Source organism: Epinephelus fuscoguttatus, linkage group LG18 (assembly GCF_011397635.1).
Source record: "Epinephelus fuscoguttatus linkage group LG18, E.fuscoguttatus.final_Chr_v1".
NCBI lineage: Eukaryota > Metazoa > Chordata > Actinopteri > Perciformes > Serranidae > Epinephelus > Epinephelus fuscoguttatus.
Window position 1 is genome coordinate 38,239,296 of NC_064769.1, and position 18,271 is coordinate 38,257,566.

The 18,271-nt window shown below is 41.6% G+C and overlaps 1 protein-coding gene across 1 annotated transcript; it reads left to right on the top strand.

Annotated features, from left to right (window-relative positions):
- The first annotated feature begins 790 nt into the window (after positions 1–790).
- On the top strand, positions 791–16,550 carry ckmt2a (creatine kinase, mitochondrial 2a (sarcomeric)). The gene is made up of 10 exons (XM_049604479.1): positions 791–938; positions 4,525–4,712; positions 9,786–9,984; positions 10,083–10,178; positions 10,261–10,482; positions 11,818–11,903; positions 13,577–13,700; positions 15,344–15,478; positions 15,911–16,036; positions 16,183–16,550. The coding sequence occupies exons 2-10, from the start codon at positions 4,564–4,566 to the stop codon at positions 16,297–16,299; spliced, it is 1,254 nt and encodes a 417-aa protein (XP_049460436.1). The 5' UTR covers positions 791–938; positions 4,525–4,563; the 3' UTR covers positions 16,300–16,550.
- The last annotated feature ends 1,721 nt before the right edge of the window (positions 16,551–18,271 follow it).

Here is an 18,271-nt window from a genome sequence, read left to right on the forward strand (position 1 = left end):
AATTTTATAAAATGCACCTCAGGTACTCTGAATACAGAAACACACATCACAAACAAACACAGAAACATGCTACAAATACAAACAAAACAAGCAGTGCTGGAGGTGCTGATAACTGCACAGAACAAAATGAACTAATCTACAACAGGAGCTCTGAAGGGAAACTAAAAACGTATGAACACGTACAGACACATGCATGTTGTTGCCATGGTTTGCAGCTCACGGAGTTACTGATCTCTACAACCTGTTAACAGTGTTGGAAAATGAGCTTACAGTGAATAAGGAGGCCACTAAGGCTAATAAATGATGATAATATCTGAACTTTAGAATCAGGATGTTAAAGTTGATTGCAGTACCACTGATTGGACACCATCTTCAGTGCATGCACCATAAATCATGGCAGGAACTCATGTCGAGGTTTGTTCTTCAGTTTTTAGTGTCCCCTGGAAACTTATATTAATTTGTACCTAAATTCTGTTTTGTTCTGTGTCACTATCAGTTTCTGTTTTGTATCTGCATTTAGTTTTTGCTTTGAATGTGTTGTCACCGTGATGAAAAAGTGCCCCTCATTATTATTTGCATGTGTTTTCTGAAGTTGCTGTGTGTGGAGCTCTCTGGATCACAGAGTGTGTGTATGTGTGTGTGTGTGTGTGTGTGTGTGAGGAGGAAGAGATCAAGTGTGAGTGAAAATATCAAGGTCAAACTGGACAGTGATATCGGACCCCTGGTGCTCATAGTACATCATGGCCCAACACGAGCGGCTGGTGCCGGTGTAGCTCATGATGGTGGCCCTTGATTGGTTTCCAAAGATTTGCCTCTGAACTCTTGATTGGCCTCCACTGTGTAATCCCACATGAGGGGGTGGAGCTCCCCGATAGAGGAGAGTGAAAAGCTCTTTAACTGGAAACCTTCAGCAAGAAGGCAGAGCAGCTTCTCCACAGGTACTGTACCTTCTTTTCTTATCTCTCCTGCAGAGCGGCTCCGTTAGCTTCGTGCATCTCAGGCTGAGTGTTAAATTATTTGTAGAGTTTTTATCAAAGACGATGCGGGATATGCACCATCTCAACCTTTTGAGATTTATAGATAATGTGAAGGGGGTTTGAGGTTTGAGTGCATGGTTCAAAAGTCAAAATGTTTAAATAGGAAAGGTCGTAGGAAGCTATGACTTTAAGAAGGTATGTAGCTGAATAGATACTGCAAAGAGAAGATTAAGAGAGGTGATAACTTGATTTATGTATTTGAACTAAACAGAAAACTTTGCATGCTAAAATCTCTCAGCAGATTTTCGTGCGCTTTGCTTAAAAATTCTTTTTTCTTTTGTTTCCTAAATGTTTAATTTTAAATTCTTGAGGCACTGTTACCTCGGCTGTGTCCTCTGAAAAGGACGAAGCTGCTCTTACGTCCTCTGCACGTACTCCCTCAGAGGTAAAAGGTCGCGCTGTCATGGGGAGGGGAGGCTGATCCCAGGTCTGTACTGGTTTTGGTATAATCCTGACCATAAGACCATATGATCCAGTTGGCAGTGGAGGCTTTACAAAGCCAGCGCACAGAACGCCCTGGATGTCTTGAGAATTATTTAAAGACTTTGCACTTCCATCTTGAACTCTGACCTGATTTTCATCCTTAGACCTGCTGCTCCACGTCCTCTACCTGCCCTCCTCCCTGTTTCCATCCCTCTGCCTCTGTCCTGCTGACGTTGGCTCATGAGGGTTCAGTCTTGTGACCAGTTCAGAATGTCACCACGCTGTGAGCCAGGCATGGCTTGTTTCTTGGCACTGGATCCTGGCAGCACCCTCCAGTGATCTATTAATAATGTTACCACAGGCCCAAAGTTATGAACCTCCACAGACTGAGAGGGGAAGAAAGAGTCAGTGGGATAAATTCTGCTGAATGAAAAAATGCTGTGACCTCACGGAGGGACGTTTTCTCTTCAGTTGTCAGTTCAGTGCAGCACAGATCAGCCATCTTTCCTTTGACCTGGATTACCAGGAGTTCTGTCCTCACAGCTTCCCTCTATATTAAGACACAGCCCTGCAGACACTGTGAAGGACAAGCTGCAGTATGACCTTTAATTAAGGTATTAAACATTTTAAATCCACCTTGATAGACATGGTTACAATATTGAATATTTTTGCCCTAACTGGTCACTACAGACTGGTTTCTTCCTGAGCTGTCTCACTTTGTCCTCAGAGCTTAAGACAGACTCTAATGGTAACTGAAGCATTAGTGGACATATGAAACCTGCCGTCGTGTTGGTGGGAGACTGGTGGTAATGCTAAGAGGCTAAGAGCATCTGCCACGGCCCCAACTACTCTAAGCTCGTTACTGTCTTTAACAAAAACCGGTGGGGGGTCGTCAAGGCAGGAGGTGGGAAGCCCCAGTTACGCTTTACGCCGACGCACTCCATGTGAGTTACTTCACGTGCCAAACCGATATTCTCCCAAACTGTAGGGGGCAGTGTATTAAAAACTCCTGTCTACAGCGTGGATCTCCATTTCCTCCACCTGTTTGCACAGAATGCAAATTTGGGAATCCTAGGATAGCGAAGGCATGACCCGCCCTACTCACTTTCTAACTGGCGAGCACTCGTTGCCTTTGTTGGTTGCACTGGTTAGGGTTAGGGTCAGAATGTCACGGTAAGCCAATCAGAGGCAGAGTAAGGTGGGCCATTCCTTTGCTATACTAGGAAATGCAGATTCTCGCCCAGCTTGTCTGCTGGTGTGACGTCAGTTTGGCCAAAGGGAAACTTACAACCCTCGTTGGTTAGGTGCAGATGGCGCTCATGCTCCCTGCGAACGTCTGGTCTTTCATACAGATTGTGTTCAAAGTGATCAGAGCGACTCCAAAAAACAGATTTCTATTTTACATTTTCAGACTTGCACTCCATTTTTAAGGCGCTGTGAACTTTGTAGCGGCATATACACACTTTCGGGTCCTGTAGCGAGTCAATCACTGCAATGCGCTCTTTGCAACCACGTCCAGGTTGTTAGAAATTCTTGAAGGTGTACAGCTTGGCGCTGAGACCCAACGTGCACAGTCCTGCAGGCTGCAATTGTGCAATACCGCCATCCGTACTGCACTGACCACAAGAAACGTGAAAGGTTTATATCAATCTCGATGCAGAGTTATCACATTGTACACTAATGCAGTTCACTTGGCGTCATCTCTGGTGCACACTTAAATCTTGGTGACAGCAAAGTAGCAAAGTACTAACTGGTCTTCTTTGTAAAATACTGCACATAGCGAGCTAACCTTTAGCATTTTAGCCAAAAGCTCTCTATATTTATTTCCTTTTCCTCTGTTTTGGACAGTTAACTCCTCTGTAGGATTTTTTCTCAGGATTTTACTGAAATTTATTCGGTAGAGTTATTAAAGAGGGGAAAAAAGCTCTTCCATCCAACGAGCTTTCAGTCAGCGAGCTTGTTAGCTTATTGTTCGCTAACAGGCCACAAAGCTCAGTCTTACTTATTCAAAATTCTACCATCGACCCCGTCTTACAAGCATTAACCATTCCTCTTATGTGGAGCAGTTTAACTAATGAACTCCCATAGCTTCCTCATTTCTTTAAAGGTCATCACTGTCAAGACAGTTTGTTTTGGGGCAATAGAGAGCTGTAGGAATGAGTCCTAAAACCCGGAAATGAGTTAGCATGTTAGCGCTCACGGGTCCCTCGACTCGAAGTCAGTGGGTTTTTGGTTAGATGTCTGATATAAGGTCTGTGGTTAACACAAGCTGCAGAGACTTTCACGTTTAGTTCTACGACATAGAATATGTCAGTAAAAACCTCACCGTGAATTTTGAGGCTTTTATGTGTATTAAAAAAGAACACTTGCTAACAAGTGGCTAAATTTGACGACAGAACATCAGCAAACAGAACACAGCTTACTTCTGACTTCAGTAGTCATAAAAGTGGTGTTCATTTGTGAACGTTATCTTGCTGAACAAACGTGTAAGAGTCATTAATGTTTGTTTGCCACAGAGCTTATTTTCTGCAATAATCCAAAATCTAAAAGAAACATCCCGCTGACTTTCTGACGAGGGGACCAGGGCGACACTAGCTACCATACTGGCCTACAGAAAAATGCCACTCCTGCAGCACTGTCATGGCGCAAGTCAAAGTTTAAGTTGATGCAAAAGATTGACACACATTTACTTAATAAACTAATTGCAGAAATTCAATTGAATTTAAGTGATTTTATTATAAAGTTTACTGCAAAGTTTTTCAGTTTAAAATACTGGAATAACTGGCAGTGGTGGTGAGAGGTGTCAGTTTATATGAAGGTGTTGTACGTCCACCCTCTTAATGTGATTGGATGGGATTAGTTGGCTGATAGCTGCCCAGGTGTGAAGGAGCCGCTTACTGTAAAGCATGACTGAACCAGCTAGGCTAATGTTAGCGACTCGAACCTAAGCTAACATTGTGCTCGAGTACTATGAACGTTAGTGTGATTTATTTGTACTGTGTGACCCTCACACCTTCATCAACATATCAAACTAACTACTCTACTCTGTCATTTCTCTCTGCAGCTCATTTGCTACTGACAGAGTTACGAATCATCAGAAAAGATGGCGAGCTCTTTCACACGCCTGATCTCCGGCCGCAACACGGCTGTGCTATTGGCCAGCTTGGGCGCGGGAACGATGGCCACCGGCTACCTGTTGAGCGAAAATGGCTCGCTGGCTGCAGATGTGAAGACGAAGCTCTATCCTCCCAGGTAAGACCGGGTAACATCGACGCCTCTGATGAAGGAACAAATAATGACGTAAAGAATAAGACGGAGGTGTGGAGGGTGCAGGAAGAGGTCCGCTCTCTGTGTTTCATCAGAGCAGTGGATGGATGATCTCGACAGGTCGGTGAGATGTCCAGCCTCCAATTATCTGCCTCAGCAACAGAAACAAACCACGTGCTCGTGTGACTGACACAGAACAATGACTCACTGCTTTGTTTCCACAACACAAGCAACCGTATTTTATGCAACTTAATACGGCTTCAGTACATCTCAAAATGTACGTTTACCTCACTACTCCAGGGTCCCTCTAAGTGTTGAGAAAGTTCTCCTCCTTCTTAAGCTAAATAAACTCTTTTAAAACCCTCTCGGCTCCGGCCTGTTCTCACTCCAAACTTATCAAATACTGCGGCTTTGTCAGTGGACGTTGGCGTCAAACACGAAGAACCCTTTCGTGGCGGTATGATACGCACCAGGCGGCAAGCGTGGTAGATGGGTCAAACAAACTCCAGACAGTCATCCAGGAGTTTTTTTTCTAACCCTGACCACTGACTTTTGTTGCCTAAACCTCTTAAAATAAACCTAAAAACAAAGTGTTTTACCTACTTTAAGTTTATTCTGAAGTTTATTGTGAATAACGAGCAGGAAGTACTTTAACCCTTTGAAACCTGGAGCGACATCATTTTTCTTGTGCTGCTTTCAGATGTCTTTCACAAGTATTTCAACCTTTGAACTATACTGCAGCGATTTTTTTTTTTTTTTAACATGGGAAAAAAGGCAATATTGATTTTAGAAAATTATTTTGAAAATAAAAATAAATAAATAAATAAATCGGGGAAAAGGAAAAAAGCTAGGAACAAAATATATATTTATAATTATTATTATTATTATTAGAGATTAAATTAAATTTTTATTAGATTATTAGAATAGGTCATTTCCTTGTTTGTTTTTCTTTTTTCTTTTTTTTTCTTTTTTACTAATTTTATTTTTATCCAATCCACTTTATTTATATAGCATTTTACAAACGGAGGTTTCCAAAGTGCTGCACAGAAACAGAAATAAAATACTAAAAACAGAAATATAATCAAATAAGAGCAATAAATTAAAAACAATAAATAAAACCAAATAAAATCATTAAGAAAATCAATAAAAGGAATCAAAAGACGAGAAAGCCAGAGAATGAAAGTGAGTCTTAAGACGAGACTTAAAAGTTTCAACTGTGGACGCGATTTTAATCTGAAGGGGAAGGGAGTTCCACAGGGCGACCATTTTATTAATTTCTTGCAAATGTTCTGAGTCATTCTTCTTTCGTTGCTCATCGTCTTCTTCACGTTTTTGTTAGAAATCAAGTCAATTATCGCAGGTTTCAAAGGGTTCAGAACGGAAGTGTATTTTGAGAAGACACAATAGATGTAAAAATCAGAAATTGACACGTCGTCTGTGAACGTCTAAAACCGACACAGATGGCTATGTAGCGTGTCATATTTAGACGTGTGTGTCCACTGACAAAGCAGCGATATTTAATGAGTTGGGATGAAAATGTGTTGGATCAGCTGGAAAATGCATCGTCGTCATGACGCTTAAAACAGGCTGTTTTGGGGACTTTGTGGTTCTCACATGTTGCCACGCTACAAACATATGATCTTATAGAATATGATGCATCACTGTAGATTAAACTATCCAACAGTATACGAAGGACTTAAAAACATCTACAGCAGTAAAATGAAACACTAATGCAGCAGCAACATTAATCCAGAAACATCAGATAGAACGTGAAACACTGAGCACCTGTGGAGTATTTCACAGTGTGTACGGCGTTAGTGAACATGTGAGACTGTGAAAGAGCACATGAGGTCACAGCACTGTCCTGCAGTATCACTGACGCTCTCAGGTTTCATCTGCGTTACCTTTGACTCACTCTCCCTCCCTCTGCCCGACTCATTCACACAACCTCTCCGTCACCACGTCTCTTTACATGTGCGCAGTCATGACAAATGGCATGGCTCAGTCAGGAGGGACAGATTAATCAAGTAAAAATAATGATTAATACAGGATATGAGTTAACAGATTAACAGATGATTTAAGATGATTATGGTTTAACAGAAGAGGGGAACATTTGTGATTGAGGGACATCTGAGCAGCAGCAAGATAAATCTCCACATAGAGTCCAGACAATTGTGGAAGTGGCTGATGACTCTGAGGCTGATGAGGCTGATGACTGCAGGGCTTGACGCTAACTTTTTCAACTTAGGAGCAAGTAAATTGTAATCCCTCAATTGGGACCCACTGTACAATACCAATGAAAATATCATGGTTCTGAGTAGTATCACGATACCACAGCAAAAATGAGGCAGATGTGCCTTTTGTCATTTATAAAAAGATAAATCACTTTTCTATAATACATCAATGATATTTCAATGGAATAAATTACTTACTGACTTATTCATACTTCAAAAACAGCATCAATAAGTGATTAACATAGGGGGGATCAAAATAAAATAAATAAATGAAATAAAAATCAACCAGCCACCCTCCTCCCCTGACAAGTTAAGAACGGTCCCTTAAGTGCGGTGAGGAAATGAGATGAAATGAACGGCTCGTTTCTCCTCTGATACGTCACATACTGTGTGCCGCCACGGCTTGGCTGTTCAGGTACTTTTGGGCAGTCATGACAACAAGTTATTCACCTGGAGCCGGACTTCTCCGTCGCCGGTAAGCCGTTATAATGCACCGCCGTATTTGACAGGAATACGTATTCCTGTCCGTGTCTGTTCAACCCACAACCGGCGGGATTCGCCGTTACTGTTTATTGCCACACTACCGACATTTTACTCTGTCCGTCACCGCACGCTGTTTGATTGCGTTATCAAAACACGCCGCTATTATTTGGCTTTGCTTTTCACGTATTCCACCGAATACCAAATGTGTGGGGTTTTTTTTTTTGCAATATTCGACCGAATATATTCCCTAAAGAGGATTTAGCGACACACCGCTGCTAAATGAATGTAGCGGAAACACTGGACTTATATTCATTGTGCTGACAGTGGTTTGGAAAACCGCCCATAACCGTGTCACACAGGGAAAAGGGAAGGCGGCTGGAGTTCCTCCAACATTTGCGGTTAGATTATCATATTTTGTTACTGACAAAAATATAGGCTGCTTCGGCTGATTTTTTTTTTTATGCGTACATGTGCCCCTAAATATTTTTTACAGTTCACGTACACCTATTTTTAGTCGCAAATGTGAGTGAAACGCTCGCACTGTCGAGCCCTGTGACTCAGAGAAGGCTAGGCGGTGATGGGGAGGTGGAGGGTTCGCACGGCTGCAGCATGACAGAACTTCAAGCAGTAAAAGAACTGTATTTAAAATGAGGAGCAGTGAGATGATAGGCTGACGGAGGAGGTGTGTCACTGTGCTGTTGGTTGGTTGTGAATCAGCTGTAGAGCAGCTGATGACAGTTGACAGCCTCGGACAATGACAGAGGGTGAGCATGTGTGCGAGGTGTGAATGGCAGGGTGAGACAGAATAATTACAGCCTAGGCATGAAATGTTTTGTCTTCCTGGCTGAACTTTTGTTAGAGCTTCACGTGTGTCCCAAGGCTGCCAGAAGATAGGTTTTACTCAAAGTCACATTTTGAGAGCATCTTAGTTTCTTTGTGTTTCCTGTTGAAACAGGATTTTGGGTTTTGTTGTGATTTAGAGGAATATTTCACACAGAAAATGATCATTTGTTGTACAACTACTCAGCACACACACACCTTGGATTTATAAAGAAAAATTAATTTTTATGTTTCTGCACCGGCGTTAGCTGTGGCAGGTAGCACGATGGTTTTGGTTTGTCCATACGTCCGTCAGTATGTCCGTCACATCCTTGTGAACACGATATCTCAAGAATGCCTCAAGGGAATTTCTTAACTCGAGGATGACATGATTAGATTTTCATGGTCATAGGTCAAAGGTCAAGGTCACTGTGACCTTGTCTGTCCCATTCTTTTGAGCGTGATATCTCAAGATGCCATGAGGGAATTTCTTCAAATTTGGCACAAACATTCACTCAGACTCGAGGATGAACTGATTTTGGTGGTCAAGAGTCAAAGGTCAAGGTCACTGTGACCATTTCATTCTTGTAAACGTGATATCTCAAGAACAGTAGGTATGGGAATCACCAGAGGCTCTACTCTACAATATTATCACAATACTTACGTCACGATATGATAGTATTCAATATTAAACGTGTTGTGGTATGCTGAGTATTGTGATAAAATATGTTGCAATTTAATACCTTTTTTCATCTGTAAATTATGTCCCCGAAGGAAAACTTTGTCAACATCTGTGTTATCTAATAAGATAGATAGAAGTTTTCTGTCATCTTACTTAAATCATTTTATTTGCAGCAAAATATCTGTAGTGGGCTGAAATGCAGTTGATTTTAATATCCAAATAGACTAAATCTTAATTTGTATTTGTAATATTAATAATCAATATAATAAAAAAAATCGTTACTTGGCACTGTGTGACGATACGATATTGCCACACAAAAATATCGCGATACTATGCTGTATAAAAAAAAAAAGAAAAACCCACCTCTAAAGAACAACTTGAGGGAATTTCTTTGAATTTGGCACCAACGTTCACTTGGACCCTAATGAGACTTAGTTTTTGGTGGTCAGAGGTCGAGGTCACTTCAACCATGTCTGTCTCCTTCACGTAAACGGGATATTTTAAATAACCTCGAAGGAATTTCTCCAAATTTGGCACAAACGTTCACTTGGACTGTAGATGAACTGATTGGATTTCGGTGGTCAAAGGTCAAGGTCTGTGTGACCTGGCACACTGAGAATCACAGTATTTTTTTTTATTATTTTTTATATATATATTTATGTACTGGAAGAACAGTACATCAGAGCTGTGTAATGATATGAGGGCAATAAAAGGTAACAGAGGGAAAAATAACCATCAGACACAGATTCTGATTCAAAGCATTGTATTTTTATGTCTCAGTATAAGAAGGATCATTAAACTACATACGCTCAAATCTTTCCACTTCCTCCTCTCCTGCAGCTCCGACTTCCCCGACCTGAGGAAACACAACAACTGCATGGCGTCGGCTCTGACTCCGGCCATCTACGCCAAACTGAGGGACAAGCTCACCCCCAACAACTGGACCCTGGACCAGTGCATCCAAACCGGAGTGGACAACCCTGGACACCCTTTCATCAAGACAGTGGGCTGCGTGGCCGGTGACGAGGAGAGCTACGAGGTAAGAGAGGTCAAAGGTCACAGGTTGGGACAGCAGATATGATAGTTGGAAGACGATTTGATTTTGAAAGCTTTGACTTGATCTTATGTTTCCTGCAGGTGTTTGCTGAACTCTTCGACCCCGTCATCAAAGACCGCCACAACGGCTACGACCCCAGAACCATGACACATCCGACTGACCTGGACTCCTCCAAGGTGTTTACCCCACCGCTGCCCGACCCCTCCTCCACCTGCTGGTCCTACATGTGTTAAACAATATTTCTGTCTTCCTCTCCAGATCACCCATGGCATGTTTGACGAGAACTACGTCCTGTCCTCCCGCGTCCGCACCGGCCGCAGTATCCGCGGGCTGAGCCTCCCCCCGGCCTGTTCGAGGGCGGAGCGCCGCGAGGTGGAGCGGGTGGTGGTGACGGCCCTGGCCGGCCTGAAGGGAGACCTGGCAGGACGCTACTACAGCCTGGGAGACATGACGGAGAAGGAGCAGCAGCAGCTCATCGATGTGAGTTTGAAGTTTCTTTAACACCATCAAACCTTTTTCCTGTTGACCTATTACGTCACAGACCAAACAATGGACAAACAAGTTAGCTACGGTTAGCTAGCAGCTAACTGCTACCATGGTGGACAACTTTACAGCTCTGTACATTTGGTCCGTCCAAAAAGTCACGGCTCTGGATGTAGATTTCTCCATGTTGTTACCCTGACCAGGCTGCAAGATCGAAACCATTAATGAGTACAGGGATGAATGTTCACAGTACCATAACCGTCTCAGAAAATATCGTGGTTTCACGGTATCGGGGTCTTACAGAATTTATCTTAATATCAGTCAGAATGACCCTTAAAGGGACGAGAATAAAAGGACTATTGTTGGTTGAACAAAGGTTTTGTTTCTATAATTGAAACTTGAAATCATTTTTTGAATAAAAAGTCTCCCTTTTGAAAATAACTAAAATAAAGTTAAGATTCTCCGTCCAGTACACGGTATGATAACAGTCCATTTTAATATCACAGTATACCTTAAAACTGGTACACAGCTGCAACCCTAAATGAGTGTGAATTATTTTTAATATTTCTTCATAAATCATCACTCAGACTGATTTGTGTAAAGATTACTATTAAAACAAAGCTCTTACTGCTTCATACAACATCTCACCATCAGCTCCAGTTCTTCCAAAATATCAGATGGAAAGAGAATAATAAGTAAATCATTGCTCATTGATCAGGCTAGCTGTTTCCCTTTGTTTCCAGTCTTTGTGCTAAGCTAAGCTAACCTGCTGCCGGCTCCGGATTTATATGTACCGTACATGAAGGATATGAAAGTGGCATCAATCTTCTGTTTAATCTGCAAGAACGTCAAAGTGTATTTCCCAAAGTGTCGATCTGTTGCTTAAAGTCTGAGGAAATGACCCTGATGATGTCACTGTTGCATCATCAGGGTCATTTCAGCTTCATATTTATGAGTGACAGTCTGTATTCAGACCACTTGTTATCTCCAGTCGTGAACCAGTCCTTTAGGTTCACTTTTATTGACCCTCCTGTTGTGATGATTTCACGCTGCGCCACACAAGGATCACTTCCTGTTCGACAAGCCCGTGTCTCCCTTACTCACCTCGGCCTTCATGGCCCGAGACTGGCCCGACTCCAGAGGGATCTGGTAAGAACTGCTGTTAGCAGTGCGAGTAACGAGATGACAAGTCGACCCGCACCCTCTCCTGTCCCAGGTCCCTGACCTCTATCCTCTCCACACAGCTGTTTATTCACTGAGTCGTAGAGTTAACGTCCTCCTGCCTCTGTCTCCTACCTGTCCCTACCTCCCTCCACCTCCCTCCACCTGTAGGACCACTTCCTGTTTGACAAGCCCGTCTCTCCATTGTTGACATGTGCCTTTATGGCCAGAGACTGGCCGGACGCCAGGGGCATCTGGTAGGGTGTGTTCAGCTCTGCTGCATGTCTGCTGTGTGCAAAGCCAACATCCACACACTGACCTGTGTCACTGATGTATACAGTGGTCGAATGTAACCGAGTACATTTACTCAAGTACAGATTTTAAGGTATTTGTACTTTACTTGAGTATTTCCATTTTATGCATCTTTATACTTCATACTACTCCACATCTCAGAGTTAACATTATATTTCTTTCTGTGCTACGCTTCCAAAAATGATTGTTCTCATTGGACACTAACACATGAAAGAATATGGGTCAGGTTAATAAAAATCAAAGTTACCCATTAAGCTAAATAAGAGAGGGGTTTTGAATGCAGGACTTGTAGTGGAGTATTTTCCCAGTGTGTATCAGTACTTTTACTTCAGTAAAGAATCTGAACACTTCTCCCACTGCTGGATATATTTAATATTAGGGGTGTAACGATTCATTTTTACAACGATTCAATTCATATCATTTTCCATGGTTCCGATTCGATTCAAGAATGTTATTTGGCTCATCTAGAACGATACGATTCGATTCAAGGGCTAGAAATCGATTCAGTAACTTTTTTTGTTTTGCCAAAAACTGAACCAGTGTGACTGTGAAATACATACCTGAATACTGTGGACAGTGCAGGGGAGTTTTTTCTTGAAAGAGAATCAGGGATTAATTAATTTTGGATATAAATAAGTAAACACAACGATTAATGGCAAAAACATTCACCTTTTATTAAATACTATAATTATCACAAGTTCAGAACCTGCTGATCAAAAGACAAAAAAAAAAGTGTGATCAACATTCCTCCAGGCTGAATTACAACTGAACAGTAGGTTTCCCTGCTACTTCTCTTGTGATTTTCAATCAGTATAAGAGGAGTACAATAATACACAAAAATAAAGTGCAACCTATCAGGTTGAATGGACAGTAGTTTTCCCTGCTTCTTCTGTCATTTTACTCAGTCAGTACACATTCGACAGACAGCCACCGACTTCTCCAAAACACCTCCTTTTTTGCAGAAACCTCGAGTCGACTTCAAATTCAGCTTGAAAATCTCCAGCTCGTCCGCCTCCTCTTTGCTGTTAGCCATGCTTCGTTTTGTTTTGAGTCGGCACTACCGGCACATGCAGGGAGAGTGAAGTGAATCGAGCAACTTTACGATTAGAAGTGATAAAAATACATGTATATAACGTTGTCGTGCTTAAATACAACGCACCAATGCTTAGTAATCGATATAATCAATTTTTGACCTTGTAAATCGATTTCACAGCGATATCGTCATCAGTGAGGGACAACTTGCCAAGGCTCTATCGATGCAGTTAGAATGTAGGAAAATAAATCGATGCATCGATGTAATCATGAATCTTTACACCCCTATTTAATATGTCTCTCCACATCCTGTGAAGCCCAACTGAACACTTGAGTTATTGCTCTGATTGTGACGCATGTTGGTGGGAAAATACCAACAGGAAGTGTGTTTTGTGTTTTCCATTTTGTGTGTTTACAAACGCATGTGTCTCTGACATATTAATAATTCTGCTCAGAGCGGCAGCATGAATATTAAAGTGTCTGTGGAATCAGGTCCTTTATGAACCATGAGTCATCCCAGGTAATGAAAAGAGTGTTTCACCTGGAGAGCTCTTTGTTTAGTGTCTCTGTGGCTGCTTCTCTTCAGGCACAACAATGAGAAGACCTTCCTGATCTGGGTGAACGAGGAGGACCACACCAGAGTCATCTCCATGGAGAAAGGAGGCAACATGAAGAGAGTGTTTGAGAGATTCTGCCGAGGACTCAAACAGGTACGGAGGAGTCTGTGGAGTTATCACACACACGATGCAGAGACAGAGCGGTGTGATGGTTCACAGAGACGATAATGACAGCTTTTAACTGTTGGTCCAGACGGGTTTATCATTTTCTGCATTCATGTTCCCCAGAGGATAAATCCTACTGACTTTGGTGATCCCCTGACTTTCCCTTTAGCGCCACCATGAGGTTAACTTTGGTGTTTGTAGTCAAATATTTCCACAGCAATTGGATGAAGTACCTCATCATCAGGTCAAAATCTGAATTTGTTCAACGCTTTGGTTCATGATCAGATAGCGACAAAACTAACGGCATTCCAGTGTAAATTTTGACAGCACTTTTAGATCTGGTCTGAGTCTTGAGATGAAAATACTAATTAGTTCAAGTCACATTTATTAATTTTATCCTTCATAGGTTTGTCGACAAAGATTCAAAACATTTTAGTTGACAAAAATTTAAAACATCTTGGAAGAAAAAATTCAAAACATTTTAGTTGAGTAAAATTCAAAAAAATTGTAGTGGATGGAAATTCAGAATGTTTTAGTTGACAAAAACTCAAAACTTTTTAGTAAAGGAAAATTCAAAATATGTTTGTCGATAAAAAAATTCAGAACATTTTAGTTGACAAAAATTTAAAACGTCTTGGAAGAAAAAAATTCAAAACATTTTAGTTGACGAAAATTCAAAACGTTTTAGTTCATGAAAATTCAAAATATTTTAGTCTCTGAAAACTCAAAATGTTTTAGCCAACAAAACTCAAACATCTTTAGTGGAGGAAAATTCAAAATGTGTTTGTCAATGGAAATTCAGAACATTTTAGTTGACAAAAATTTGAAACTTCTTGGAAGAAAAAATTCAAAACATTTTAGTTGACTAAAATTCAAAAAAATTGTAGTGGATGGAAATTCAGTGTTTTAGTTGACAAAAACTCAAAACTTCTTAGTAAAGAAAAATTCAAAATATGTTTGTCGATGAAAATTCAGAACTTTTTAGTTGACAAAAATTTAAAAAATTGTAGTGGATGGAAATTCAAAAAATTTAATGGACGAAAATTCAAAATGTTTTAGTTCATGAAAATTCAAAATGTTTTAGTCTCTGAAAACTCAAAATGTTTTAGTCGCCAAAAAATGTAAAGAATTTCTGTCAATGAAAATTCAAAAAAAAAATTGTGGATGAAAATTCAAGACGTTTTAGTCAACAAAAATTCAAAATATTCTGTTGATAAAAGATCTAAATGTTTTAGTTAATGAAAAATCTAAACATTTTAGTGGTCGAAAATTCAAAATATTTATGTGAAACGTAAAATGTTTTTTTGTCCATTACTCAGCGTCATATCTCAGGAACAGAAGGGGAGACATTTGGTCAGATACTGAATTGGTGACTCTAATCTTGAAACTGTGCTGATTGTATAGATCTTCTGTGTGTGAAGCATCCATGTTTTCACTGACATGGATGGAGACTGTCAGAGACACTGGACTGGTGGGCGGAGTCATACAACCACAGGGTGGACTGGTGGGCGGAGTCATATGACCACAGGGTGGACTGGTGGGCGGAGTCATATGACCACAGGGTGGACTGGTGGGCGGAGTCTAATTTTAGTTCATTGGAGAAATTCAGATTACTGCTGGCTGTCCTGCAGGTGGAGCAGCTGATCCAGGAGAGAGGCTGGGAGTTCATGTGGAACGAGCGTCTGGGCTACATCCTCACATGTCCCTCCAACCTGGGCACCGGCCTGCGGGCGGGCGTGCACGTGCGCCTGCCAAAACTCAGCCAGGTAACACACACACACTCACTATAACAAATACAACACAGCAGTTTGTTTGATTGAAAACTACAGTGACCAGCTATTTAAGAAAAGTACTGAGACTTTTTATTTCAAATTAAACTGTGTTTTTAAAGATTAACGTCTTCAGTAGGAACCAGTCGGCTCCGAGCTGAGAGCCACAGACAGGAAGTCAGACAGTATTGAGAGACAGACTCTTTTCAAGAGTTTTTTGACACAGATAAAATACAGAATACCCTTTATTGTCCATCTCCTCAGGATGTTTGTGTGTTTGCAAGGTCAAGATTAAACTTTAAATCTCATCTTTCGCCCAAATACTTTACAGCCTCAGTCGATATTACCTTCTGCATATGTGCTCTTGGATGTCAGTGAGATTTTACTGTGAGTTACAACACGTTCCACATGATTGAAATCACTCTGCAGGACCCACGCTTCTCCAAAATCCTCGACAACCTGCGGCTGCAGAAAAGAGGCACAGGTGGCGTGGACACGGCTGCTACTGGAGACACCTTCGACATTTCCAACAACGACCGTCTGGGCAAATCTGAGGTGAGCATCAGACGGTTATATCACCTTAATTCAATGCATACTGTGGGGCACACTGGAAGCCGTCAGCCATCAAAGTTTACGACATCTCAGACTCATAAGAAGCTGATAATTGTTGCAGAGATAACCTGTGGTGTGTCTGTCTTCAGGTGGAGCTGGTCCAGCTGCTGATCGATGGGGTCAACTACCTGATTGAGTGTGAGAAGAAGCTGGAGAAAGGACAGGACATCAAAGTCCCGTCTCCCATTGCTCAGTTCAGGAAGTAAAAGCTGGTCTCATCGTGACCTCAGTGTCAGCAGGAGGGCGGCTCTGCACTCAGCGCCCCCTCCCAAACCTCAGAACGACGTCTGACCACTGCTACAGAGGAGGCGCTCTCTTTAATCCTCTGAACCATTGCAAATCTTTAGGGAAACCTAATCTTAGACATGAACTGCAGTTAGGGGAAAATTCTACCTCACGTTTAAGGTCGTCACTGTTACCCTGACTTCAATAAAGCCGACAGTGTTTAACACTTGGACTCTGCTGCCTTTTCTTTGACTCAACTACGGTGGCCCTGAGAGCTCAATCCACTGCAAATTAAAGGTCCAGTGTGTCAGATTTAGTGGCGTCTAGTGGTGAGGATTGCAGATTGCAACCAGGTGAAACTTCTCGTGGTTAGAATTGTGCAGGAGGTTTTTACCAGGAGCTGAATTATCCACAGAGGTCTCTTCTCTCCAAAACAGACCAGCTGATTTGAACCGGTAAAAACACTGAATAAAGACTATTCATGTTACAAATCAGTGTTTTCTAAGTGTTCAGCTTGTCAGACATTTAGCCTAGAGCCTTCTATGTGTGCTCACCTTTTTCCCTGATAACTTAAGAACCAGGGGCCGTATTCACACATGTTCTGAGATCACTCTCAAAGAGCTCCTAACTTAGCCTGAAACTTTGAACCTCCTCTGTTAAATGGTATCTCCCAGGTGCACTGCGTCATCAAACCATGTGATGTTTGGTATTGCTGGATTCAGGAAGCTCTCGACTTTTCAAAAATAAAATCGTTTTTCTTTTATTCCTTATGTATTTCACACCAGAGCAGCCTAAACACACAGAGTCCAAATCGCAATGAGTCACGTCATGGCGTTTTATGACAGGAAAAGTTAAAGGATTACTCGTGATCTCATGTGGAGCAGTTAGTGGGGACTTAGCTGGTTTATAAAAGGTAAGAGTCTCACTCCTACCACTATTTTTGGCTGAGATACACCGTCTAGAAAGTGGGATCATAACTTTCACGTTTCATATGGCTTTATTTGGTGATATTTTATGGTGTTTCTGTGTCATAAACAACATCAGCTATCATAATCACACCTGATTTCAATAAGGTACAATGTTTGAAGCTGGCTGAGTGTTGTTTGATCACTGATAGTACTGTTTTGAAGCCGAGTGACCGACTTGTCATTTGGAGCTCCGCCTGGATCTTTTCATGGTAAAAACTTTGAGCAGTCTTCTTCAAATTTGAAACAAGTGTTCATTGATAGTGTGCCTACAGCCCCACAGTGTCATTTACCTGCTCAGATGAAGCCACAGACAGTTATTCATCCTGAAACACATTTTTTATTTTATTTTAGGCAAAATCTTCAATGTTTCACTGACTTCAGAGGCCCATTACTCTGTCTCTGTATCACCTAGAGTGTTTCTGACACTTTCACAAGAAACTTCAGGGAGTTTTCTTTCTGGCAATGCATGCATGTAGTCAGAGCGGTTCAGAAGCTACAGTCATTTTAATTTGGGTATGTCATTTTAGGCGTTTTCGCTACAAAATGGGGGTGGAGTACAAGACGAGTGATTTAGGAAAGTTCTCTGAGCGAGGAAGGCACAGAAACTTACTATTGTTAGGTATGATGCATTCTTTTAACAGGTGTGATTGGTTGTCACAGACACGCCCTTTTGTGAATCTGTAAGGTGTGAGGACACCCAGTGAAAATGAGATGAACTGCTGACTTTTAAAGTGTTCATTGTTGGTGTGATCACTCTGCTGATGGAAGGCTGAGACAGACTCAAGTCGTCACTGCTGCACTGATGTGTTTTTCCAGTTTTTCAAATACCTTTAGGTGTGAGATGTGTCCATATCCCTAAAGAGACTGACCACAAACATTATTTCTGCACGATCTCGTCTGTAGCATTTCATTTACTCTCTGTCACTGAGATGTTTTGAGAGTATTTCTCCGACCTCCAGTCTAGACCCAGTGTTTGGGTTGTCCG

Excerpts from the sequence above, each read along its gene's own strand:
- ckmt2a (XM_049604479.1), top strand. The coding sequence starts at position 4,564 with ATGGCGAGCTCTTTCACACGCCTGATCTCCGGCCGCAACACGGCTGTG. Across the intron at positions 10,179-10,260 it reads CTGACCTGGACTCCTCCAAG|ATCACCCATGGCATGTTTGA; the intron begins GTGTTTACCCCA and ends CTTCCTCTCCAG. Across the intron at positions 11,904-13,576 it reads CCGGACGCCAGGGGCATCTG|GCACAACAATGAGAAGACCT; the intron begins GTAGGGTGTGTT and ends GCTTCTCTTCAG.